The sequence below is a fragment of the Thermothelomyces thermophilus genome, chromosome 2 (assembly GCF_000226095.1).
Source record: "Thermothelomyces thermophilus ATCC 42464 chromosome 2, complete sequence".
In the NCBI taxonomy this organism is placed as follows: Eukaryota; Fungi; Ascomycota; class Sordariomycetes; order Sordariales; family Chaetomiaceae; genus Thermothelomyces; species Thermothelomyces thermophilus.
The window spans coordinates 2286289-2307288 of NC_016473.1; the positions used below are offsets into that span (position 1 = coordinate 2286289).

The 21000-nt window shown below is 55.8% G+C and overlaps 8 protein-coding genes across 8 annotated transcripts; 4 read left to right on the top strand and 4 right to left on the bottom strand.

Annotated features, from left to right (window-relative positions):
• The first annotated feature begins 203 nt into the window (after nucleotides 1-203).
• Nucleotides 204-1775, top strand: MYCTH_2301186 (uncharacterized protein). The gene is made up of 5 exons (XM_003661562.1): nucleotides 204-589; nucleotides 652-691; nucleotides 770-894; nucleotides 1046-1548; nucleotides 1627-1775. The coding sequence occupies exons 1-5, from the start codon at nucleotides 333-335 to the stop codon at nucleotides 1656-1658; spliced, it is 957 nt and encodes a 318-aa protein (XP_003661610.1). The 5' UTR covers nucleotides 204-332; the 3' UTR covers nucleotides 1659-1775.
• A 593-nt stretch (nucleotides 1776-2368) lies between these two features.
• MYCTH_2314609 (uncharacterized protein) lies at nucleotides 2369-3931 on the bottom strand. Its single transcript, XM_003661563.1, has 5 exons — nucleotides 3825-3931; nucleotides 3641-3725; nucleotides 3548-3573; nucleotides 2967-3468; nucleotides 2369-2894 (listed from the first exon to the last, which is right to left on the bottom strand). Exons 1-5 carry the CDS (start codon nucleotides 3836-3838, stop codon nucleotides 2751-2753), a joined length of 771 nt encoding a protein of 256 aa, XP_003661611.1. The 5' UTR covers nucleotides 3839-3931; the 3' UTR covers nucleotides 2369-2750.
• A 431-nt stretch (nucleotides 3932-4362) lies between these two features.
• Nucleotides 4363-5595, bottom strand: MYCTH_2314610 (uncharacterized protein). Its single transcript, XM_003661564.1, has 2 exons — nucleotides 5088-5595; nucleotides 4363-5032 (listed from the first exon to the last, which is right to left on the bottom strand). Exons 1-2 carry the CDS (start codon nucleotides 5434-5436, stop codon nucleotides 4944-4946), a joined length of 438 nt encoding a protein of 145 aa, XP_003661612.1. The 5' UTR covers nucleotides 5437-5595; the 3' UTR covers nucleotides 4363-4943.
• Nucleotides 5596-8933: 3338 nt separating this feature from the next.
• Nucleotides 8934-11449, bottom strand: MYCTH_2301194 (uncharacterized protein). Its single transcript, XM_003661565.1, has 11 exons — nucleotides 10688-11449; nucleotides 10380-10627; nucleotides 10275-10317; nucleotides 10130-10212; nucleotides 9917-10072; nucleotides 9883-9886; nucleotides 9609-9771; nucleotides 9520-9549; nucleotides 9369-9454; nucleotides 9231-9300; nucleotides 8934-9166 (listed from the first exon to the last, which is right to left on the bottom strand). Exons 1-11 carry the CDS (start codon nucleotides 11331-11333, stop codon nucleotides 9154-9156), a joined length of 1542 nt encoding a protein of 513 aa, XP_003661613.1. The 5' UTR covers nucleotides 11334-11449; the 3' UTR covers nucleotides 8934-9153.
• Nucleotides 11450-12642: 1193 nt separating this feature from the next.
• Nucleotides 12643-13421, top strand: MYCTH_2301201 (uncharacterized protein). Its single transcript, XM_003661566.1, has 4 exons — nucleotides 12643-12776; nucleotides 12845-12983; nucleotides 13048-13095; nucleotides 13163-13421. Exons 1-4 carry the CDS (start codon nucleotides 12732-12734, stop codon nucleotides 13324-13326), a joined length of 396 nt encoding a protein of 131 aa, XP_003661614.1. The 5' UTR covers nucleotides 12643-12731; the 3' UTR covers nucleotides 13327-13421.
• On the bottom strand, nucleotides 13404-14736 carry MYCTH_2301203 (uncharacterized protein). The gene is made up of 4 exons (XM_003661567.1): nucleotides 14304-14736; nucleotides 13885-14243; nucleotides 13660-13831; nucleotides 13404-13599 (listed from the first exon to the last, which is right to left on the bottom strand). Exons 1-4 carry the CDS (start codon nucleotides 14450-14452, stop codon nucleotides 13548-13550), a joined length of 732 nt encoding a protein of 243 aa, XP_003661615.1. The 5' UTR covers nucleotides 14453-14736; the 3' UTR covers nucleotides 13404-13547.
• A 691-nt stretch (nucleotides 14737-15427) lies between these two features.
• MYCTH_2301205 (uncharacterized protein) lies at nucleotides 15428-18698 on the top strand. Its single transcript, XM_003661568.1, has 2 exons — nucleotides 15428-18078; nucleotides 18132-18698. Exons 1-2 carry the CDS (start codon nucleotides 15781-15783, stop codon nucleotides 18399-18401), a joined length of 2568 nt encoding a protein of 855 aa, XP_003661616.1. The 5' UTR covers nucleotides 15428-15780; the 3' UTR covers nucleotides 18402-18698.
• A 486-nt stretch (nucleotides 18699-19184) lies between these two features.
• MYCTH_2077803 (uncharacterized protein) lies at nucleotides 19185-20447 on the top strand. Its single transcript, XM_003661569.1, has 3 exons — nucleotides 19185-19655; nucleotides 19732-20000; nucleotides 20162-20447. The coding sequence occupies exons 1-3, from the start codon at nucleotides 19598-19600 to the stop codon at nucleotides 20399-20401; spliced, it is 567 nt and encodes a 188-aa protein (XP_003661617.1). The 5' UTR covers nucleotides 19185-19597; the 3' UTR covers nucleotides 20402-20447.
• The last annotated feature ends 553 nt before the right edge of the window (nucleotides 20448-21000 follow it).

Below are 21000 nucleotides of genomic sequence, written 5' to 3' on the forward strand. Positions count from 1 at the left end.
CAGGTAAGAGATTGTTGCCACACCAAATACAAATTCTTATTTTGAGGGCTCTTCCAGACCCCAAAGTTGCACATACCCTACAGGGAAGGAGGTACACAGATCTTATTGTATGGCCCGTGCGTATGTTGAATTTTCGGAGCGATTTACACGCCGCGCCCCCTTCGGAGTCTTCCGGTTCTCTCGGCCGGTCTCGCAGAAGTCACCGGGAGAATATTAGCAAAGTTGCAGCAGAACGGTGCCATCGATACAACTGGCCTGCCGATTGCCTTGGTTGAGAAGCTGCCGGTGTAGGTTGGAGGTTTCGGGAGACGCGTTCACAATAACAGACGGCAATGGTTGGTCTCTTAGCGCCCGCATCCGCTCTCCGGCAGGTCTGCTCCGGATGCGCCCGCCGAGTCCGCCTGCCGGGCCCGGCTTTGGCTCGGACGCCGGGGAGGATGCTGGCAGCCTCGTACTCGCAAGTCTCTACAGTGCCTCTCGCATACGAGCTGCACGAGCCGGCCAAGCCCGTGGCTGATAAGCAGACATCGCCCATCATTTTCATGCACGGTTTGTTTGGGTCCAAGAAGAACAACCGGACCATGAGTAAGTGAGTGCGGCCTCTCAAACCGCTCGTCAACCATAGCATCGCTGTTGACTAGCCGTTACCAGAGTCTTGGCGCGCGACTTAGGGCGGCACGTTTATACATTGGTAGGCAGCATCTCTCCGTCCCTTTCTTTCTCCCTTCAAGCAAGCAGCGCGCCTTGTTCGCGCTGACGGGCATGCCAGGATCTCCGCAACCACGGTGACTCGCCGCACGACCCGAAGCATGACTACACCGTCATGGCCGCCGACGTGGCCGAGTTCATCCGCAAGCACGGTCTGAAAGAGCCGACCCTCATCGGCCACTCAATGTAAGTTTCATCTCTCTCTCTCCCCCAAACTCCAGAAACCCGAACCCCCTTTACCCCAGGATTACACCCACCCAATGAACAGGGAGTACCACGTCTGAACTAGCCCGATCGCGAATTAACACCACTAACAACAACAAACAAAAAACAACAGGGGTGCCAAGACGGCCATGGTTCTCGCCCTGAACCAGCCAGACCTCGTCGCCAACCTCGTCGCCGTGGACAACGCCCCCGTCGACGCCCGCCTCTCGTCCGAGTTCCCCCGCTACATCCAGGGGATGAGGAAGATCGACGAGGCCAAGACGACGCGCCAGGCCGAGGCCGACGAGATCCTCAAGCCCTACGCCCCCTCGCCGACGATCCGCCAGTTCCTGCTCGGCAACCTGCACCGGCCCTCGCCCGGCGACAGGACGCAAAGGTTCCGCCTCCCGCTCTCCACCCTCGCCCGCGCCCTCGACCACCTCGGCGACTTCCCCTACAAGGACCCGGCCGAGGCCCGCTTCGTCAAGCCCGCCCTCTTCGTCCGCGGCACCCAGAGCAAGTACGTGCCCGACGACGTCATCCCCCTCATCGGCCAGTTCTTCCCCCTGTTCGAGCTCGTCGACGTCGACGCCGGCCACTGGGTCATTTCGGAGAAGCCCGAGGCTTTCAGGGAGGGTAGGTAGTCTTTCTTCTCAACTTTCTTCGATTTGTGCCGTGTGCCGTTTGGGGCTTGCTGACCGTCATGAACGACAGCCGTGCTTCGGTTCTTGGAGCCCAAAGAGTAGGGTGGAACAGGGGAGGATGAAGGGAAGGAAGGAGGGTTGGGAAGACCGCTTACCGTGATATCGTTGTGCGGTAGTACTCTGTGTATGCATTATACCCCTAGACACATGACGAAGCGTAGACATGTATAGACACTGGTACAGGAACATGTTACGTTTGAGAAAACCATGCACCTCAAAGCCCAGAGACTTTGGATGATGAGATCCTTTATTTGGTAGCCTAAATTCGGGATAATATGTGGGCCAGGCGGAGGTGCATGACCGTAACTCTTGCACTCCTCGGCAGAGAAATTGGGTTATGCAGGCTAGTGATGCTTGCTCAACGAAGAGACGGGGGCCGGGGTTTGTGGGAGGAGAAGTCTGGAATGAGAACAGGTGAGGGCACAAAGGTTGAGAATCTAAACCACCCGGAGCCAAAGGTCGTTGAAACGAATTGGGCAGCCCGAATGTGTGCCCACAGCATCCGGATGGCTCCCTTGGTGACCGAAAGGAGCCCGGGGACCCCAGTGCACCCTCGTGTTAAGAGAATGTCCCAAATTCGGAGAGGCAGGTTTTAGACGTGCTGAGGAGTCGGAATGGAAGCTCATTACTGCGCACCGGGCATAACGAGGTTCGTAATAACCCTGCCACGCTGCCCACACCCCCCAAGAAAAGGCCAAAAGAAGATCGTTTGAGCGACCGGAGAACCTTGACACGGGCATGGACCACATAGTGAGTCTGTCGGCGTCACATTCGCTGGAACCTTGGCTAGATGCGCTCCCATCCTACCATGTATTCCCGAGATGTCCACTAGTCGACCGCCCACAACCCGCACATAACACCAACCATAAGCCTCCCAATTTTGGTACCGTAGGCCGTCTCCCTCCCCAGGGTTCGGTGCCTCCGCTGCGAGATGTTGTTGTTGGTCGTGTCACGGTCTTTTGGCCATCCTTGTTTTTCGATTCCGTGCGCTCCGCCGCCGTTTGGACGGAATATTCGTTACCTTGACTACTGTACCATGATACCACGCCAAATGCAACGAAAGCAAGCCCAAAGCCCCAGTGAGGTATTGTTGATGAAAACCCTGCCCCGTGCGTTCCCAGTAACAACGACCCCTTATACCGACTCGAGGACCTGCTCACGGAACTCCCGCTCAACCTTCTGACCCTGCTCGTCCGTGCTCGACTCGCCGTGGAGCGCCATGAGGGCACCAAGGTCAAACTTGGGCTGCTTCAGGAGCTTGACCTTGCGGATGTGGACCTGTTTACTCCGAGTCAGCTACCGTGTCGAAACTTCTGGTGGCATAACAAAACAGGTGCCGTCGCAACATACGTTCTGCAGGGGGTAGATGCCCTGGGTGGCCTTCTCAATCTCGCGGCCAATGACCTCGGGGATGAGCTTGGAGGTGAGCTGGGTGAGGGTGCAGCTGGAGGCCTCGCGCTGGATGATCTCAACCATCTTCCGGCGAATCGCGCGGATTTGTGAAGAAGCGGCATAGGTGGTCTTCTTGATCTGGTTGGGGCGGCGCTTGGTGAAGGCGATGGCGAAGAGGCGGAGGAGGTAGTGGTCGGTGGTCGTGACGGTGACGTTGGCCTCGATGAGGGTTTGCCACTTGCGGACGAGCGAGCGGAGCTTGTCCGAGGTGAAGTCGAGACCGTGGAAGTTGGTCAGGCAGTTCTTGCCCTGGACCTCATCGACACGGAGCTTGATCTTGCGGAACGAGTGGTCCTCGTCCTTCTGCAGATCGGCCAGCGAAACCTCGAAGATACGGCCCTTTAGAGCATCGTTGGCGTTCTTGAGACCAGTGGTCCGGTTGACCAGGGTCTTGCCGACACTGGTCGCTGCGTTAGAATCCGTCCCGAATCCGTCACAGTCTCGTGCGCTACGATCTCGCGGGCGCGGGGTCTTCTTACTCTCGGATGGCGAACGGCGCGGGGGCCTTATGAAGCACAAGTAGCGTCAGTTGTCATGTCAGGGAAATTGATACGGGCGAATTGGTAACTCACCTTGATGCCGTACCAGTCCTTGCGGGAGAAAGGGTCCTGGGTCTTCTTCTTGAGGCCCTTCTTGCCCTTGGACAGTCTCTTGTTCCTGCGCCCGGTTATCAGCCATCATCATCCACCAGGCGCCAGATAACCACTCGATGTCGTGCATTCCGCGAAGAATCGAAGATCGGGGGAGGCAACGTACTTGCCAACAGCCATCTTGACGGAGCAGCGATGTCAACGGCGGGACAGATGTGCTGCTTTGTTAGTGATGGAGACCGTGGAATCGAGGTCACGAAATTTGGGGGTTTCTTCGCTCGGGTCGAAATTGTGATTTCGTTGTGTGGGCGCAGCCCACTTGCGGAAAAACTGGAATTGTGGGGCGCCCGAGAATTGATGCAATTGGCCGCTCGGAGCTTAGGGCTCAGAGGTCCGTGCTTCTCTACACTAACCCAGAAGCCTGGAGCGCTTCTTGCGAGTTGAGAGGCAAGCAGATCAACATGAACCTGGCGGATTTTTCGTAAATGCTAGTAGAGCAATATGAGTTTGGGACAACGAACCACACGGACCCGGCAAATGCACACAACACATGACACGATATCATTTGCATGACTCGAGTATGGCTCCTTTTCTTGCTCGTGCGACCTGCTCCAGTGATGCAGCGCAACACGTGCAAGCAACTCTCTCAACACCCCAAGTCGAAAAACCGTGGGAAAAAAAGGAATGGGCAAGCATGCTACTTTCTGCAACTGCCTTATTCGGATCGAATATCTTGTTCAGTGCCTATCTTTCATCTCACGACCATCCCAATTCCTATTCCTTCTTTGCCCTTCAACCCCCCATGAGCCACGGCCACGGAAATCCGTGCACAAGCCTCCCCGAATATCCTATGATGCACCACGGCTATTGCCTCACTCATCGATCCCCGGCGACATTCGTCCTTTATAGATGCATACCCCAGAATCTAGGGGCTCGGTGATTGTTGTTTTGAGATTTCCCCGGTGTTGCTCTGTTCGCAGGTTGCGATGGAGGGCTTCCTTGCCTTTGTGAAGGCAGTCAGTCTTCCAACCTTGACGCTCGGCTGAAACCTTTCGGGACCCGCTGTAGGCTTAGCCACGCTAAGTGGCCCCCGGAGGTTGCTTCTGTCCCGGAATGGTGCGCATCGCGCTGCGGCGCTCTCATCTTCCGGGTTGAACGAGCGTGGGCGTGCAAGGGCTCTGCTGCTGTTCTGGATACCGCAACCAAGTCACGCATATTCGGTTTGTTTTGCGGAACCAAGTCATCATCAGACCGCTCGACTTTCCCACCAATGAGGCCGGAAGTCTCAAGGCGACTTGGACTCTGACTTCTCATCGTCCTGTTGGCTGGCTTCGTAAAGGTCGAAGCTAGGGAAGCTGAAGTATCGTCCAGAGACTGGTCTCACCGTTAGCAGCTTTCTAGCCGCGGCAACCAAAGGGAGGGAACGTACATGGATGGCGATGCAAGTCGTCGAAGGCATCCGCGTTGCTGTCAGGCGAGGACGACAGTTCACTATGCCTGTCGCCGCCATCGTACACCGATGACCGGGTCGACAGAAGGGACGGCGACCTGAGGATTGAATCGGGCGGAGAGCCGGAGACGAAGGCCACTCTGCTTAGGAGTTCGGTTGCCCTTCGGCCTGGCTGAGTGGCAAGGGCATTTGGGCTGGCGTTGGAGGTTGTGATGGACGGCTCAGTTGCGGTTGCTCGAAGTAACCTTGGCCTCCTGGTGCTTGAGCTTCGGACGGACGAATCCCTCCTCTGCATGCGACGCGAATCCGAGGCAACGGAAGCAATCATGATGTACGATGCTGTTGACTTAAGACGCGAGGGGTGGGTTATTGCTCCTTGGTAATGACTGGTATAGCAAGCGGGTGACGACGTTTGAACTTGAGATGTTTTGTTGATTGCTGATCACAGGTTGTCGAGTCTTGAAAGTGAATGGGGGAGTGAGAGCAGGGTGCGGTGTCCGAGGCTGTGGGAAGCTTAAGAACGGAAACTGCTTGGGCCGAAATGGTATTCCACTTATTATTACAGCCGGAGCATGGCCTCTTCTGTTTCGATGGTGACGGCACTGGCACCATTGCCACTTGTCAGTCCATGGTACGGGCTTGTAGGGCAAGGGAGGGGAGGCCAAGCTTAGCCATCGTTTTTGCCCACCAAGGCAAAGCATGAGTGGGACGGCGATGCCTGGCCTGCGCCCCCCCCCTGGCCGGGCCAGGCCTTGGAGACCTGACACCCGCGGCGACCAACCCTGCTCGGACACACGCAAGACGCAATGCCCATCTGAGCTGCCCAGTGAGATGGCTGTTTCTCAACGCGCCGACAACCCACCCGAGCCACCCACCCGCTCGGCCTCCCGCGGGCCGTAGCCACGCAAACGAGGTACCACCACACGAGCTGCTGACCATCCCATCGTCGGGGTTTTTTTTTTTTTTGGGCATCCAGCCAAGCCGTGGCGCCAGCACGCTCAAATGAACACTTGCAGACCGGTGTCTCAAACCCAACTGTCTTGCAGGGCGGGGAGGAGCACCAATGGTACGCTACACAGTACACTACGCTACACAGCGCTACGCTACACTCCACCAGTTTACCCCGTCAGGCTTCCAGACAAAAACCGAGTGGGGACCGGCAGCCACCGCCGGCCACTCAAATTGTGACACTTCAGGAGCTCTGGGCCTGCACCTGCAGGCGGTTGCACCGGTGTTTGGCGGCGATTGGCGATCTGGATCGCCGGCCGACCCTGGTCCAGATATTTGCAGACTTGGCCAAGACTGCGGGTGTGGGCCACCCTGCGCCAGCGCGGCCAGGCACAAGGTAGTGATTGTCAGCCCTTTGCGCCATGAGCCATCAAAGTGGACTGCGCGTCTCCGGACGGGGTACGGAGTACGGGGTGCTGCGTCCACTCCATCGTGATCATTGTCCATACTTGGTAGTTATGTACGATCCGTACATATCCCATGGGAAGGGTACGTAACGTGCACTAAAGTAGTGCAGTCCGTCGATCCATCGCTTGTAGTGTATGTACGAGTATGTAATCCGTACATACGGTACGCAGGCATGCATGCATGTATGTATGTATGTATGTACGGATGTCGCTACCAAAAGAACTGGCTCACCGCCAAATTTGACCGGCAGAATGAAGCCGCTAAAAGCAACATAAAGTACAGTGGGGCAAAGCACTATAGCCACTAAAGCCTAGACACTGTGGCCGATTGTTAGTGAAGATACCTTCTAAAACTTTAGCGACCTTGTATAGTCCGTGTAGAAAGGCGGTGAGCCAGTTCTTTTGGTAGCGACATCCGTACTCCGTAGTCCGTACATACCTTACCTACTACGTCCGCAGTGTATCCGGAATTCACTACAAGTAATCCGTACACTACGCTGCTTCGGCAGTACAAGCTCTCACCGTTGCTTTCCGCCCCTGGCCCCGTGACGAGGTCCAGATTCTCGTTACAATGTCGGCTTGATTGCCTGCCGACTTCGCTTCACCGGTGCCTGCAACGCAACCACACGTTTGTCGCCCTCTTGGAATCACGGCCAGCGCATGCAATTGATGATGGGTGATGGACAATGCCATGCTCACCCGGCATTGGCGCCAATTGTCCTGTGTGCACAGCGACTGGTGGGATTGTAGTCTAGTCTAGTGCAGTGTAGCGCACCGTGGAGTGGACTGACGGGATTGAGCTCTGGGCAATAGTTAACACCACAGCGGCACGGAGTAGTGTACAGGGGCCCAACGGCCGATCGCCCGATTCAACTCGAGCCGCGGGGGTCCAAGTCTCTGTCCGCCCATATCCGCTCCCTGTTTCCACGCGGAACGTGGGGAGATTGTGCATCTCCAAGGCTACTTCAGAGTTCTGGCAGTACGGTACCTTTTTTTTCCCCACCCTCCAGACAAAACAGCCGCCATTGTGCTCAGCTCTGCCAGCCCAAACCTATATCCGAACCAGGAGGGGCAAGCGGGGGTGGGCGAGATAGCGAGAGAGCGAGAGAGAGAGAGAGCGGGTGGGGGTAGAGGAAAGAAGTGCAGAAGAGGAACAAAACAAAGCTGCGCGAATTTCCTTCCCCAATTCCTATTCTCCGAGGGATGGCGACTGTCTGCCGAATCCCAGACATAGAACAAGAAAAAAACCGCTCCCCGGATCCGGTATCGTGTCACCATCAGCAAGACAGGGGAGGGGGAAGGGGTTTGGCGAAGACAAACCGAAAAAGGACAATGACAACGACGACAACAACAAAGGTCATCTGAAGCAAGGAAAAGTCTCGGTTAATACTCCGGGGCCCGTTCCGGCGGTTTCCTTCCTTCCGAATCTGCCGAGTTTCCACTTTCCCGGGGTACACTACGTCTGGAGTGGTCGAGCATCTGGAACGCTTGGAACACCAGGAGCTTCTCCTGGAACCACACAAACAGGGGCAAAAACCTCCAAGCGAACCTTTCTCTCGCAGCAGACCGGGGTCGTATATGCGTCATCACGTCATTGATTAGGAGCATTCTCCAGCCCACTACACTACACAGAGTACGGGCCCTCATTCTTCGTTTTCTTGATGCTGTTAGCTCGTTTCTCTGACCTCGTGTCCAGCAGAAGTCGTGAGATCGCGGCGAATGCAGGATTCGGCGTCCCGCGGAAAAAAAAAATACTGAGTGGTGAGGAAATCTTCGCACGCACTCAAGTCTAGACAAATCAACTTATTGCCCAACTTTTCCCTGGGCCCGGGACCCTCAACATCTTGCGGGCATGTTCCTATACCTAAGGTATGAGGCACTGTATGTGCATAGTGTACGGAGCAGTTACTGTAACTAGGTACGTACCTATGTATGTATGTACGACAATAGTATGGATTACATACATAGGTAGGTACATACACGTGCGTACTTCAGGTACCTACCTACCTAGTGTAATGGTTCAAGGTGCGTCGGGGGATGGCTTTGCTCCGAACCGAAACCTTGAGAAGCCCCTGCTCGACAGGTACATGTCTCGCGTGCCATATGAATTCGAGTTTATTAAACTATCTGGTAAAGGGATGCGATTTGTGCGAGACGGAAAGCCGTGACATGGCAGGACACGTTGGCTGACCAACAAACCCCCGTGCTGATCAACATCAGGCAGAGATCACCCTAGTGTGGCCATTGTTTACAAATGTGCGCCTGACTCGGCAAAGCTTTTGCTTTTCTAACAACCTGTAGTGTATGTATACACGCATTTTGCTTTCCCCTCTTCCGTGGGGGGGAAGGAGAGAGGGGGGGGGGGGGCCGCACTACTGTGCTTGAAAACATTTTCTTTGCAAGAGGTCTGAGGCACGTGAGAGTATTGGAAAGGAACGAAGAAAGCGGGAGCAGCCCGAGAGCCAATCTGGTCTTATCTCCACGGGCTCCGGCTGACCTCGTGGCACGGGTTTCATTTGGCATTGGTTGACTTGTCTCAGAAGACCCCGCGGGCCGCAACGGCACGAGTGGGTTGAATACCCCGACAACTGCAATACCGAAGCTGCATAAGACGCAGCCTCAAGACGACTTTAGTGGTCAATACTGTGTCTCTGGTCAGCCCTGTCTTTCCTTATTCGTCAACAAACTTCTCGGTTTCGGTGCTTACTCCTCCCAAATCCGGCCCTGCACGCTCTTGAGTTCCTCCTCGGTCATCCGGTGGCCTGTCGTGAAATACCCTGCAGGAAATATTGGTGTCAGTCACGAGGCCGAAAGGGGGCTTGCTCGCGACAACGAGGCAACTAACCGGCGTTGATCTTGGCATCGATCTCAACCCTCGAATCGGCGGGGATCCACGACTCCGGAAGCTCAACTCGCTCGTAGATTGGGATGCTGGGGGACGCTTCGTCAGCATTACCGGTCTCGGAGCAGCGTGACTGAGCAGCAGCGTGACTCACCCTTGCCCGACAATAGCATCGTGTTTCATGCTGCGAGTTGAAACGGGGTCAGCTCGGAGAAGCACCAACTAGGCAGGTCTGATGCTCACTTGCTCATGCTGAGCATTCTGTCAATCTTGGTGATGCCCAGCCAGTGCAGGATATCGGGCATTAGGGCCTGGAATCGCATGTCCTTGACCCCCGCGATGTTCTCGGTCCGCTTGAAGTAGTCCGATGCGCGATCTTCCCCACGCTTCCGGGCATTGTACACGACTAGAGATCTACGTTAGATGGGGCCAATGGCACACACAGCAGCACAGAGTGCTTGGTAGCACCGAAGGTCTCGACATACGGTACTGCGTTCGCGTAAGCTTTGGAGCAGCGGGTGGGGGAAAGCTCGAAGAGGGGGAAAATTCACCTTTGTTACTTCACCCAGAGCTCGGCCTTCCTTCCGGAAGTAGATGACGACACCACTGCCGCCGTTTTGGGCCTCTTTGACGGCCTCCTCAATGCCGAATATCAGGTACGGCCTGCACGTGCAGATGTCCGAGCCGAAGACGTCGCTTCCGTTGCACTGGTGATAGTCAGCACGGCGCGCCAACATGCCTAAGCGTACCAAAAAGAAACTTGCCTCGTCGTGGATGCGCAACGCAAGCCTCTTGGAAGGATCCGACATCCTCGCGGGATCTCCAAAGCAGTAAACCGTCAAACCGCCTGCAGCCGGTTCAGAATCATGCCGAAAACGGGCGGACGTGGGGAGCGGGGGTCTATTTTACCAATAGGGGGGAGGAAGACTTTGATATCGGAGCGGGTTATCAACTGCATACCGCCGTGAGCTTCACAATTCCTCTCTGGCGTTGTGCTGGTTCGGGAGCACTCACCTCTGGATACATGCCGCCTGTGTGTTCAAAGAGCGATCTTCGCAGGGTGCCCTCATCGATGCCGAACCGCTCTGCGACCCCCGGGAGATACCAGACGGGCTCGACGGCGAACTTGGTCACGTTGAGCTCGCCTTGATCGTTGAGGCACACCTTGCCGTCAGGGACCAAGCGTCCGCTCTTAACGCTCTCCTCGAGCTCGGGCAACTTCATGTGCGCCTTGGTGATGGCAATGGTCGGTCGGAGATCCACTATCGCGGGGTTTGTTAGCCTTGCGGGCAGACGAAGGGGCTTCAATGGTGTGCACATGCCGTTCTCCTTCTCGATGATATCGCGGAAGACCCAGGGCACCAGGTGGCCCCAAGGGTCCATTGCCACAATCTTTTTCTTGTCGCCCCATTGGGGAAAGGGACCAATGTTCACGGCCGGCTCGGTGTTGGTATAGTCCGGCTTGTGGTCCGCCTTGAGCTCTCTGCTGGCCAGAGCAAGGGCATAGTAGATGGAATAGGAACCGCCGTGAGCGCCGATGGCGTTGCGTCTGCCAATGGTGGATGGCGACCTAGACACCGTCACCGGGCCACGCTGCAGCGGGTCTGCAGCACCCCACTCCAACGGCAGCGGCTTGATGCCGATCTGCTTGGGATACGTCGTGAGGACGACGCGGGACGAGAAGCTGGATTTCAGCTCGGGGGACGTCGAGGACATGGGAGAAGATTGGGTGCCCGCCTCGGCCGGCAGCACCGTCGAGGGCGAGGGGGTGAAGCCGCCGGCAAGCGGCGTCAACGTTCGCTTGAGACCATCGGTTCCTGCAGTGTCCGGTCGCCGACGGTCTTCCTCCTGAGCCTTCTCCAGCTCTGCAACACGCTGCGAGACGCTCTCGACTGCGGATAGCAGCTTCTCCTGGCCGAGGGAGATGACTTTCAACGCCTCCTTTACGTCTTCTAAACCGGATGCCATGGCTCTTGCTGGACAGGAAAAGTAGCCGCGGGAGTTCTATCAGACGAGCTGGCGCGCAGCTTTCAATTCAAACAAGGGAAGAAGAGCAATGTGAGACGAGAGGGGCCACCTGATTTGTGTGTTCAAGCAACTTCTCTACTCGAAGCAGGTACTGATAGTAAGTCTTGTTCCAGGCTTTATAGGTCGCGTGTGTTGGAAGCTAGTATAAAAGAGAAACTGCGGGAAGAGATCAATCACAACAAAGACAACCTGTGAAAGCTGCCTGGTAGGTGTTTTAAAGTCGACGCTGGAAAATCCAGAGGACGACTGGAACAATAGCTGCAAGGACGGGCAGCTCGGGAGCGGAAGGCGGAGTGCGCCAAGTTCCGGGCACAGGTAGTAAGATCCCGTGATAAGGATTCTGGTTGATTGGCAGCCATCTTGCTACCTCTCTATCGCCAGCAGCGATCGGGTAGTGCTGGCACGGGCAGGTGCACAGGTGCCCGTGATCAATCAGCAAGGGTTGGGCATTCGCTTGCCCCTGCCTTACCGTCTCCGCAGACCCACCCGAGAGCCCAACGGCGGGGAACTGGATTCAGAGATCGACTGCCGCGCCAGTCAATTCCGGGACGGCTTCGCTGTGCGCTGTTCATATCGCAGGTTGCTGTACGGATATACCTCCGCAGTAAGTCACTATCAGTGTGGGTATGTTCGTAGCAACGAGAACAGATTACGCATTACACTCCATCAATGATGAGGGACCGAGAAGCGGGCGCTGTGGATCAGGAAGGATAATCTGAGATGACTGGACTAACCAAAGTATTGGTTCACACACGTACGGAGTAGTGCACCGCAAGCATAGTGGAGGATTAATAGTTTCAACTCAACTTGGTGTGCTGCGTAGTCTCTTGCAGGCGCTTGATATTTGGAGAGTGTGCCGCGCTTCCATCCTGTCGGGAAACGTAATTGGCGAATAGGTACCTTACTCTAGTAGGTAAGGTATGTACGGAGTACCTACTGTACCTACACCACGACACGGATGCACGGGCCATTACGCGTTTGCCGCTCCCGCGAAGCCAAGACTGAATTGCCCCCCCAAGGCGATGGATGACATTACGACTTCGTACTCGCAATTCCATCCCTTGGCTAACCCCAGGACATTGAACGGCAGTTGGTGGCACCCTCGACAATCGCATGCACCTGAATATCGAGCAACACCATATTTGCAATCTAAAGAGCATCTCCGAAGTCGAGTAATAGCGAGGACATTTACCCCCGAAACCGGGCCCAATCGATCTCCCCCACTTACGATCAAGCGACTTGAACGGCGTTGCTCCCAGGAGTCTGAAGCCTGCTTTTCCTTAAGACCTCTGTTTACAATACACGGAGCTTGACCATTTTTGACCATTCTCGATCATAATGGGCAAGCGAAAGAGCTCCAGAAAGCCTCAAGCGCCGAAGAAGGTACATCGACATGCCGTCCGCCCCATTCTTCCAACAGTGCCCTAGCTGATCCCCTTCTTCTATGACAGCGCGAGCCCCTGCCGACCACCTTCACATGCCTGTTTTGCAACCACGAGAAGTCGATCCAAGTCAAACTCGATAAGAAGGCAGGTTGTGGATGGCTCGACTGCAAGGTCTGCGGGCAAAAGTTTCAGTGCGCAATCAACTGTAGGCACCTTACGATCCCGGACACTGGCGTTTCGATACAGCCGGAGCTAACAGGAGACGCCAGATCTTTCATCTCCGATAGACGTCTATAGCGAGTGGGTCGACGCAGCAGGTACGATGCGACACACAAATCGGCTGTTTTCTGGCTGTGGAACAAAAAAGCTGACCGGTTCTACTAGATGCTGTCGCTGCCGAGGCCCGCGAGGCCGAGAAACTACGGAGCGCCAGCAACATAAGCAGCAGACGGGCTGGAGGGGCGAGTCAGAGGATAGATGAGGATGAGGATGATCGCGGCGGTTATGAGGGGGAGGGTATCGTAGCTGACGATGAGGACTACGATTGATGCGCCTGCGATGGCTTTCTCGTATTACCCCCCTCCCCCCCCCCTCTTCTTTTGTACCTCATTTTCGGCGTGGGAGATAAAAAACCGGTGAATGATTGCGGGCGATACCAGTTGCATTACCAACCGGTGACACGGAAGATCGCCTTACCGAAGCGAGTCTGTAATACTACGCTGTTTCTTTGCGCGGCTGCTATCTGATCCCATGAAAGTGGACATGCGTTTCACACGGTATAATACCTGTCGCCGAAGTCACCGAGGCCAGGTGTGATGTAGCTACAGACGTCGGTAAGTGTGGACTTTTTATCGTCAGCGTTGAGGGCGTGGAACACTCACTTCTTCTCGTCAAGCCCTTGGTCAACAAACGCGGTTACCACCTGAAGCTTGGGAAACTTGGTCGCAAAATTCTGAATTCCCTGGGGACTGGCGAGCACGTTCAGGAACAGGATTCGTTCCTCAGGCACGCCGCGCGACTTTAGAACATCGACAGCCATGATGGCGGAACCACCTGCGAAGCGGTCAGCAACAGCAGTGGCGGAAACAGTGCCAGGTAGAACCCACCTGTCGCAAGCATAGGGTCGAGCAGCAGGACCCATCTATCGGCGATATCATCGGGCAGCTTGTCGTAAAAGAGCCTGGGCTGGGCCGATTCCTCGTCCCTCTGGATCAGGATCTTGCCGATCCTCACCGACCGGCAGCACTCCCTCAAGCCTTGCTCCATGGCCTCGCCCGCCCGCATGATGGACACGCCGCAAATCTTGCCCTGGAATGCCAGACCCTCATAGGTGCGCCCGACTGGAGTCGTGACGGTGTGCTCGACAGTAGGAAGATGATTCAGGCCCTCCTCGACGAGGAGGCGAATGATCCTGTTGGCGTAGAAGATGAAATCCCCGCGCTGCGTGTTCCTGTCGCGGATGATTCTGCGCACGAATCAGAACCCGCGCCTCGCCGAGCTGAAGCCGGGATAGGAAACTACTCACGAGAGCAGGGCAATCAGCTGGGGAGTCTGCGGAAGGATGGTGACGGTGTCAAACTCCACGCCCGTCGAGACTGCCGCCGTCGGTTTTTGGCTCTCCGAGCGGTAGACAGGCCCGACACATTGGGTCGGAGCGGGCTTGACGTCAGGCATTGCGGACTTGCCGTGGCTCAAGAAGTCGCACTTGAACCGATAAATTGAGCCGAAGCAATCCGCAACGAGCGGCCGGACAATCGCAGTACTAGAGCCCTGGAAAGACGGCGAGGACACACACTCTACCCAAGCTTGGCTGCTTGTTTGGCTGACAAGGAACGCGGCAGGGCAAAACAGGAGACAAGTTGCCAGTTATGCAGGCGAAGGATTTCTGTACGGGATACACTCCTATGTAGGGAGCAAAGGGTTCAAAGACCCATGATAAATTCGGTGGCCCCTCCTTCAGCTCTCATGTGGACTCGCGATTAGAACCAACCCCGCTAAGGCAGCTAGGACAACAAGGGGTGGGCGCCCCTGGTCAACTAAACTACTGCGATAAACGTTCTTTGAGCCCCAGCGACCCACAGGTGTGCAAACCCAAAACAACTTCCTAAAGAAGGCATACACTGCCTGATGCGTATCGTATGGAGCGATCTAGCATGCTTTACCAGTACCTTAGGTAAATATGTAAGTAGACACTCCATAGGGCCTGAATTCCCTCACGGCCAAGCCCAATGGAGTGATGATCAACTTTTGTAGGGCATGTTATCTTCAAAAACAACACCCTGTAATTCATATGCTTCTGGAGGGTTGGGCTTTGATACTTATACCAATGTATAGTACATACCTAGTAGGTAAGGTGCTGTTCGGGCATGGGTGAGCTCTACCCTGTTCTCTAGACTCCTCTACTATTCAAGGAAGAGCCAGCCTTTGTGCTTTAGACTCTTCTACTGCCCACTTAGACCAAAAGCACAACATAACTAGGTATTACTTTGGAACTCTCTCTGTGGGCCCCCGAGTGAATGCTGCAACGAGGCACTGCGCACGGGTCAACTGCAGGGAGGCAGGCGGACAATGTGGGGTCCGTCATGCCCATGTGCCGGGGTTCGTTTCCAAACAGCAACGGGTTGTCTGCTTCCCGCGCATTGCATCAAACAAACCCCCGTTGTATCGCACCGCGCGACAGTCCGCGCAATCATTTTCTACCTTGATCAAGGGTTCTATCTGGGGTGCGCATACATTACCAACGCGCCTGAAATACTCAATTTTACTCAATCCCTCTTCTCCGCATAACTGCGATTCTTGAGCGCCCCGCGCTTCCTTGTCCGTCGCGAAAAGCCATCGCAACAAGTGATGAGCAGCTGTTCGCACATACCTCCGGACGCTTACACAAGGATGCCTCTCTAACCTCATTACCCGTCGAGAACCAACAATTTGCCCAGCGAATTCTCAAGGGCCAATTCTCCAGGCCGCAACAACCTCTCGCCCTTCGTCGAAGCGTCATAATGATGGCCAATAACACCGAGTCAGTCTACGATTTCGGCTTTGCTCCGAAAAAGAAGGTCGCCGCTACATATGGGAGAGCGGCACGGAGGAGAACAGAGACGGCAATACGGCCGGCGACCCTCAGACACGCCGAATCAGCGCCGGTCGTCCCTTCAAGCTTCGCCCACTCGCAAGCTGGTTCGCCTGAGCCCCCTCGTTTGTCAACACGCGCCATCTCTTCCGTCAAGGCTAGGCGACAGGACTCACATAAGCTGGACACTGGGTCGCGTCAACCACAGCCTGGCGAGGCGCAAAGCCAGCCGCTCCCTGATCCTTACGACATCGACTCGTTGTTGAGCGAGACCACGGGGACAAAGAGGAGGAGGGCTGGACAGGGCTCATCCGCTAAGGGAAGGGCTTCCGGTCCTTACTCTACACCAGACTCGTCGCCGCCTGTCGCTCGGTCGCCCCTTCCATCGAGTGAGGAGGAGATACCAAGATCGGCACCAGACGCGAGCCCATCTATCACGTCACAACGGAGTACGCCCGAACGGGACGCGGGCATGAAGGATGATGTTCCCACATCTATGCCCTTCTCAGCAAAGACGTCTCGGAGGCTGAAAAATCTCAGTGTCTCCTCCAAAAGTCCAGGATTCAAGAAGCAGCAGATTCCCATCCGTCTTTCCGCGCCACCTCCCAAGCCAGCTCCTAAAAGCCCCACACGACTGGCGACCACGGCCACTGCTGTTGAAGAACAGGCACCAATTGGCCAACCAACTCGAAAGCGGCGGCGTCTGATAGATGCTTTGGCAGAGCAGGTTCAGGAGGAAACCAGTTCGTCCGAGGATGAGGCATCGTCCCGGGATTCAGAATTCGCCAATGCCCGGTCCCCATTAGCAGTTCAAGCCTCCCCCACCCCTGTTTCGACAGTGTTATCCCACCCTACAACAACCGCCCGACCGGTCCTGGCCACCAAGAAAACCGGCCCAAAGTTCACCTACAGCCAGCAACGATCAATGCTAGCTGATGATCATGACCCTCTCCTCGGAGCCGGGGGGCTTGGCGACCTCGGCGACGGGCCGGCAGGAGGCGCGCTATTCAACCTCGGACGTCTCACCAAGAGTTCCACCGTGAACACAATATCGTACCTCGATGAGGATGACGAGACAGGCAACACCGGGGCCGTCCGGAGCATTCACGAGTTAAGGCAGGCTGGCGCAAATAGCCGCTTTGCAGACGAGATGGATGACATCCTCGACAGGGCAGGCTTACCATCGTCGGCTAAGCCTTCCTCTCTGCGGAGAGGCGCGCTGCTCGAGGTTGCTCAGAAGCTCAAAGACAAGGATTTCCGGCAGCAGTTCCGCAACCACAGTGATGGGGGAAACCTGTTCAGGTCGCTCGCAGATGAGAACGATCTGATCTCTGGATACGCAATTTTGGCCATAGTCACGACCCTTCTTGCTGCTACCACGTCTGCGCATCTAATCCAGCAGCTTCGCTCGCAAGGTCTCGCCGCGCTCGTTAGCAAGCTTCTCGACTTGCCCACCGACATCGCGCTGCTCGCAAAGGATAGGAAGCACAACGTCTCCAAGAACGGCCAACTTAGCATTGCGACCATCAAATCCTCACTTCTCGAGCTTCCCGTGTGGAAGCCGTTCTCTCCGACCTCGCTTTCGCCACGCACATTGGCCCTGAAATGCCTAGATCTGCTCATGCGGCAGCCCTCTCACGCATCTGCTGAAGACGAGGTGCTCTCACAAGCAGTGACGGACCGCTTGTTCTCGATCCTAGCCGAGGGCGTTTCCGATGCGGCCTGCTGGGACTTGCCCAACCAGAACGAGTCGTGCGACTTCTACCTCGCTCTCCATGTGCTGGAAGGCCATTCGGTCAGCGCGATGCAGTCGCGGCTCAGCTCGCTCTGGACCGGGCATTATGCGCCGATCGTTGCCGAGGTATTGGAGGCGGCCTTGCAACGCCCGACCGACCAACTTGGTGACCTCGAGAGCCTCACCCTACGGATATCGCTGAACATCACGAACCACAACGGGGAGGCTTCGCGGATGTTTGTCGAGAAGGGGCTGCTCCGGCGTCTCGCAGAGTCGGCCAGCAGCGCATTCGAAATGGTCTTGAGTTCCATGAGAGTCGACTCCTTCATGTCTAAGGTACTCGAATCTCTTATCATGATGTTGGGAGCCATGATCAACTTTTGTGTGTATTATCCGCCTGCATCTCGAAATCTGGAAGAGCAAGGCGATGGCACGGGATCGCCTCTCAATCGGCTCATCCGGCATTTTGCAGACAACCACACGAAAACTGGTGATGTAAGTCGCGAGGCCAGACGGTTCGTTTTCACGGTCGCTAATGTGTGGAGCAGGCCGACTCGATGGAAAAGACTCAGCTCAACGTTGCCCTGGGCTACCTGTCGGTCCTTCTGGGGTATCTCTCTCTGAGCGACTCGATCAGAGACAGATTTATTCTTGTCCACCCGAAGAAGAGCATTCAGCCGCTGCTCGATTCGATCAACGAGTTCATTGCCTTTCACCGCCAAGTTGCGGAGGCGCAAGGCAGCGACGGAGACAAACAAGAGTCCGGTTCGTTGGCTCGTCTCCAAGATCTAGCCGATCAGCTGGCGGTGCTGCGTTGACATGGTCTCGGGCAAACTCTCTCCACATGTCTCATGGTTTTACGGCGTTTCCGGACACGACAGTAACCTTCTGACACGGCTTTGCATACGGGATATATGGTCTGGGGCTAAATGGTGGTCACGGTTTGGTATTGCAATGGCGGCTGATGAATGGACTGATGAATGGGGGGGGGGGGTTCACGACATTGAGACGACACCGACGATGGAATGATTTGGTATACGGCAGATACGTAGACGGTAACGGCCGGTTCCCGCAACTCCTCTCGCACGGGGAATGCAAATCAAATCTGACATGCCTTTTTTTTTTTTTTTTTTTCATTTTCTCTCGTGTCAATTGGGGCAGCTCCTGTTCCCACGAAGCTGCTGTACCCTTGTTGGCCGATGACTGTGTAGTCGGTGGCTGTCTTCGTCACATGCCCGGGCCGAGCGTCGCACAGCATGTGCCCGGTGTTCTGGATGCAGCGAGTGCGTTGCGCGCAGCGCATTCCAGATCCTGGCTCCCAATTGAGCCGCAGCGGGGCGCCTACTACTCCGTAGTACCGCTAGAGTAGTTAGAACTCCGCTCTCGAAGCGCCACCATGGAGCCGCCCAGGGGCCCTGGCCACAACTTGCCAAGGCCCGGCGACTGGCATGTGGCATGGCAAAAGTGATGTATGTGCTGTACATACATACATACATACATCCGTACATAGTTACTGTAGTCTTGCCTTCCGTATCCCGTTGCCACCCCGCTGTTCCCTTCCACCGGTGGAACTGCCTATATCGCGAGGGAACAGAGTGTATATTGCGCGGTCGTGCAAACGCCACAGCTCCCGCACAACTTTGTCATTCGACATATTGGTCGAGTCAATCCGCCTTTCGCGGTGTCTGCAGAGTTTTTCTGAACCGGCCGAGAAGAACCTTTCTTACTGCCCAACCACTCGTTGCCAGCTCCCTCCCCTCCCCCTTTGCCTGATCTGAACTACTCAGAGCAAGGCCCCGCGCCCGCAAACGATCCGACACTCGTTTTCTTGCATGTCGACTTACTTTGAACAAACAAACCCCGGTTCGACTCCTGTCTTAACGGCGGCACGCTCGAATTGGCCCAAAGTGCACCAGACCCCTCAGCGCGACTGTCGATTACGAAACTTTGTACAGTACATCCGGTCGGCACCCTGATTTCTACTCCGGCGCGACGATAACCAAACGCAAGCACGATGCCGACCACGCTCGCCAAGCAGCGCAAGATTGCCATAGTTGGCAGCCGCTCAGTCGGTATGAGACGCCTTTCTTTTGCCCTCCCTCTCGCCCACCCGAAACCCCGCTAATACGCAGCTCAATCATGATCCAGGCAAGTCTTCCCTGGCCGTCCGCTACGTCGACGGGCACTTCGTCGAGAGCTATTACCCGACCATCGAGAACACGTTCAGCAAGGAGATCCGGTATAAGGGCCAGGACTTCGCGACCGAGATCGTCGACACGGCGGGCCAGGACGAGTACAGCATCCTCAACTCGAAGCACTTCATCGGCATCCACGGCTACATGCTCGTCTACAGCGTCTCATCCCTCCAGTCCTTCGAGATGGTGCAAGTGATCCGCGACAAGATTCTGAACCACCTTGTTCGTTCCCCCCCCCTCCCCCTCCTCCCCTCCTCCCCTCTCCTCTCCCCCAGCCTCTAGAGCCACTCAGCCAGGCGAAAGAAAAGGGAAAAAAAGGGAAAAAAAAAAACCTCGCTAACCAACCTTCAACTGCGCTCGCTCCCCCGCCCCGCGTATAACAGGGCACGGCCACGGTCCCGATCTGCATCGTCGGGAACAAGTGCGACCTGCGGCCGGAGCAGCGGCAGGTGACGCCCGAGGAGGGAAGGGCGCTGGCCGAGAAGTACAAGTGCGCGTGGACCGAGGCCAGCGCGCGCTACAACGAGAACGTGGCCAAGGCGTTCGAGCTGCTCATCGGCGAGGTCGAGAAGTCGCAGAACCCGAGCGAGCCCTCGGACGGCGGCAAGTGCGTGCTCATGTGAGAAGCTTCTTCCGCCCGCTCCCCCTGTCCTCTCTCTCTCTCTCTCTCTCTCTCTTTCTTTCTCTCAACTCCTGTCCGATTCGCGGTTTCCTCCCCCGTTTTACCCCCATCTCTTCTTCCCTTCCCTGGAGGAGAGAAAAAGGGGGTAAAAAAAAAAAAATAGGCGGGAGGGAGGAAAGGAAGAGGAGGGTCGGACAGCGAGCAAGAGCGGAGGAACAAGACGGCAAACAATTCCTGCCTTATTAGACCACTTGTATGTTTCCTCGAGAGGGTTTTCAAGAACTGCTGGGACGGATGGTTTTGATTGGGATGGCAATTGCCCTCCCCCTCCTTTTTTCTTTTTCTTTTTCTTTTGGAGTCTCTTTCCTCCTCGGAAGTTTTGGGCCTTTTCTCGGCCCGGGTATTTTTGTGTCGTGGTTTGTGCATCTTAGGTTCTCTGTCTGTCCTCGTTTACTTAATTTGGGACGAACATTGTTGTATGGTGCATGTAGGCAGGCACCTGGAGGGATGGCACAAGCGACGCGGGGTTCACGTTTGGTTTCATTTATTATGTCTTGCATGGCTGCGTCAGGGGTTAACGTTCAATGTATGATGGGGAGT

What these genes read in the sequence shown, in the direction of transcription:
- MYCTH_2301186 (XM_003661562.1), top strand. Translation starts at nt 333, where the DNA reads ATGGTTGGTCTCTTAGCGCCCGCATCCGCTCTCCGGCAGGTCTGCTCC. An exon ending in AACAACCGGACCATGAGTAA is followed by an intron (nt 590 to 651) that starts GTGAGTGCGGCC and finishes AGCCGTTACCAG; the next exon opens with AGTCTTGGCGCGCGACTTAG. An exon ending in ACCCTCATCGGCCACTCAAT is followed by an intron (nt 895 to 1,045) that starts GTAAGTTTCATC and finishes AAAAAACAACAG; the next exon opens with GGGTGCCAAGACGGCCATGG.
- MYCTH_2314609 (XM_003661563.1), bottom strand. An exon ending in GCGCCGTTCGCCATCCGAGA is followed by an intron (nt 3,469 to 3,547) that starts GTAAGAAGACCC and finishes CGCAGCGACCAG; the next exon opens with TGTCGGCAAGACCCTGGTCA. An exon ending in GCATCTACCCCCTGCAGAAC is followed by an intron (nt 2,895 to 2,966) that starts GTATGTTGCGAC and finishes CGGAGTAAACAG; the next exon opens with GTCCACATCCGCAAGGTCAA.
- MYCTH_2314610 (XM_003661564.1), bottom strand. Translation starts at nt 5,436, where the DNA reads ATGATTGCTTCCGTTGCCTCGGATTCGCGTCGCATGCAGAGGAGGGAT. An exon ending in CGACTTGCATCGCCATCCAT is followed by an intron (nt 5,033 to 5,087) that starts GTACGTTCCCTC and finishes CGGTGAGACCAG; the next exon opens with TCTCTGGACGATACTTCAGC.
- MYCTH_2301194 (XM_003661565.1), bottom strand. Translation starts at nt 11,333, where the DNA reads ATGGCATCCGGTTTAGAAGACGTAAAGGAGGCGTTGAAAGTCATCTCC. An exon ending in CAGGCGGCATGTATCCAGAG is followed by an intron (nt 10,318 to 10,379) that starts GTGAGTGCTCCC and finishes GGCGGTATGCAG; the next exon opens with TTGATAACCCGCTCCGATAT. An exon ending in CGATGCCAAGATCAACGCCG is followed by an intron (nt 9,301 to 9,368) that starts GTTAGTTGCCTC and finishes TATTTCCTGCAG; the next exon opens with GGTATTTCACGACAGGCCAC.
- MYCTH_2301201 (XM_003661566.1), top strand. Translation starts at nt 12,732, where the DNA reads ATGGGCAAGCGAAAGAGCTCCAGAAAGCCTCAAGCGCCGAAGAAG. An exon ending in GTTTCAGTGCGCAATCAACT is followed by an intron (nt 12,984 to 13,047) that starts GTAGGCACCTTA and finishes AGGAGACGCCAG; the next exon opens with ATCTTTCATCTCCGATAGAC. An exon ending in CGAGTGGGTCGACGCAGCAG is followed by an intron (nt 13,096 to 13,162) that starts GTACGATGCGAC and finishes CGGTTCTACTAG; the next exon opens with ATGCTGTCGCTGCCGAGGCC.
- MYCTH_2301203 (XM_003661567.1), bottom strand. Translation starts at nt 14,452, where the DNA reads ATGCCTGACGTCAAGCCCGCTCCGACCCAATGTGTCGGGCCTGTCTAC. An exon ending in CAGCTGATTGCCCTGCTCTC is followed by an intron (nt 14,244 to 14,303) that starts GTGAGTAGTTTC and finishes ATTCGTGCGCAG; the next exon opens with AATCATCCGCGACAGGAACA. An exon ending in CGACCCTATGCTTGCGACAG is followed by an intron (nt 13,832 to 13,884) that starts GTGGGTTCTACC and finishes ACCGCTTCGCAG; the next exon opens with GTGGTTCCGCCATCATGGCT.
- MYCTH_2301205 (XM_003661568.1), top strand. Translation starts at nt 15,781, where the DNA reads ATGGCCAATAACACCGAGTCAGTCTACGATTTCGGCTTTGCTCCGAAA. An exon ending in ACCACACGAAAACTGGTGAT is followed by an intron (nt 18,079 to 18,131) that starts GTAAGTCGCGAG and finishes TGTGTGGAGCAG; the next exon opens with GCCGACTCGATGGAAAAGAC.
- MYCTH_2077803 (XM_003661569.1), top strand. Translation starts at nt 19,598, where the DNA reads ATGCCGACCACGCTCGCCAAGCAGCGCAAGATTGCCATAGTTGGCAGC. An exon ending in AGTTGGCAGCCGCTCAGTCG is followed by an intron (nt 19,656 to 19,731) that starts GTATGAGACGCC and finishes ATCATGATCCAG; the next exon opens with GCAAGTCTTCCCTGGCCGTC. An exon ending in ACAAGATTCTGAACCACCTT is followed by an intron (nt 20,001 to 20,161) that starts GTTCGTTCCCCC and finishes CGCGTATAACAG; the next exon opens with GGCACGGCCACGGTCCCGAT.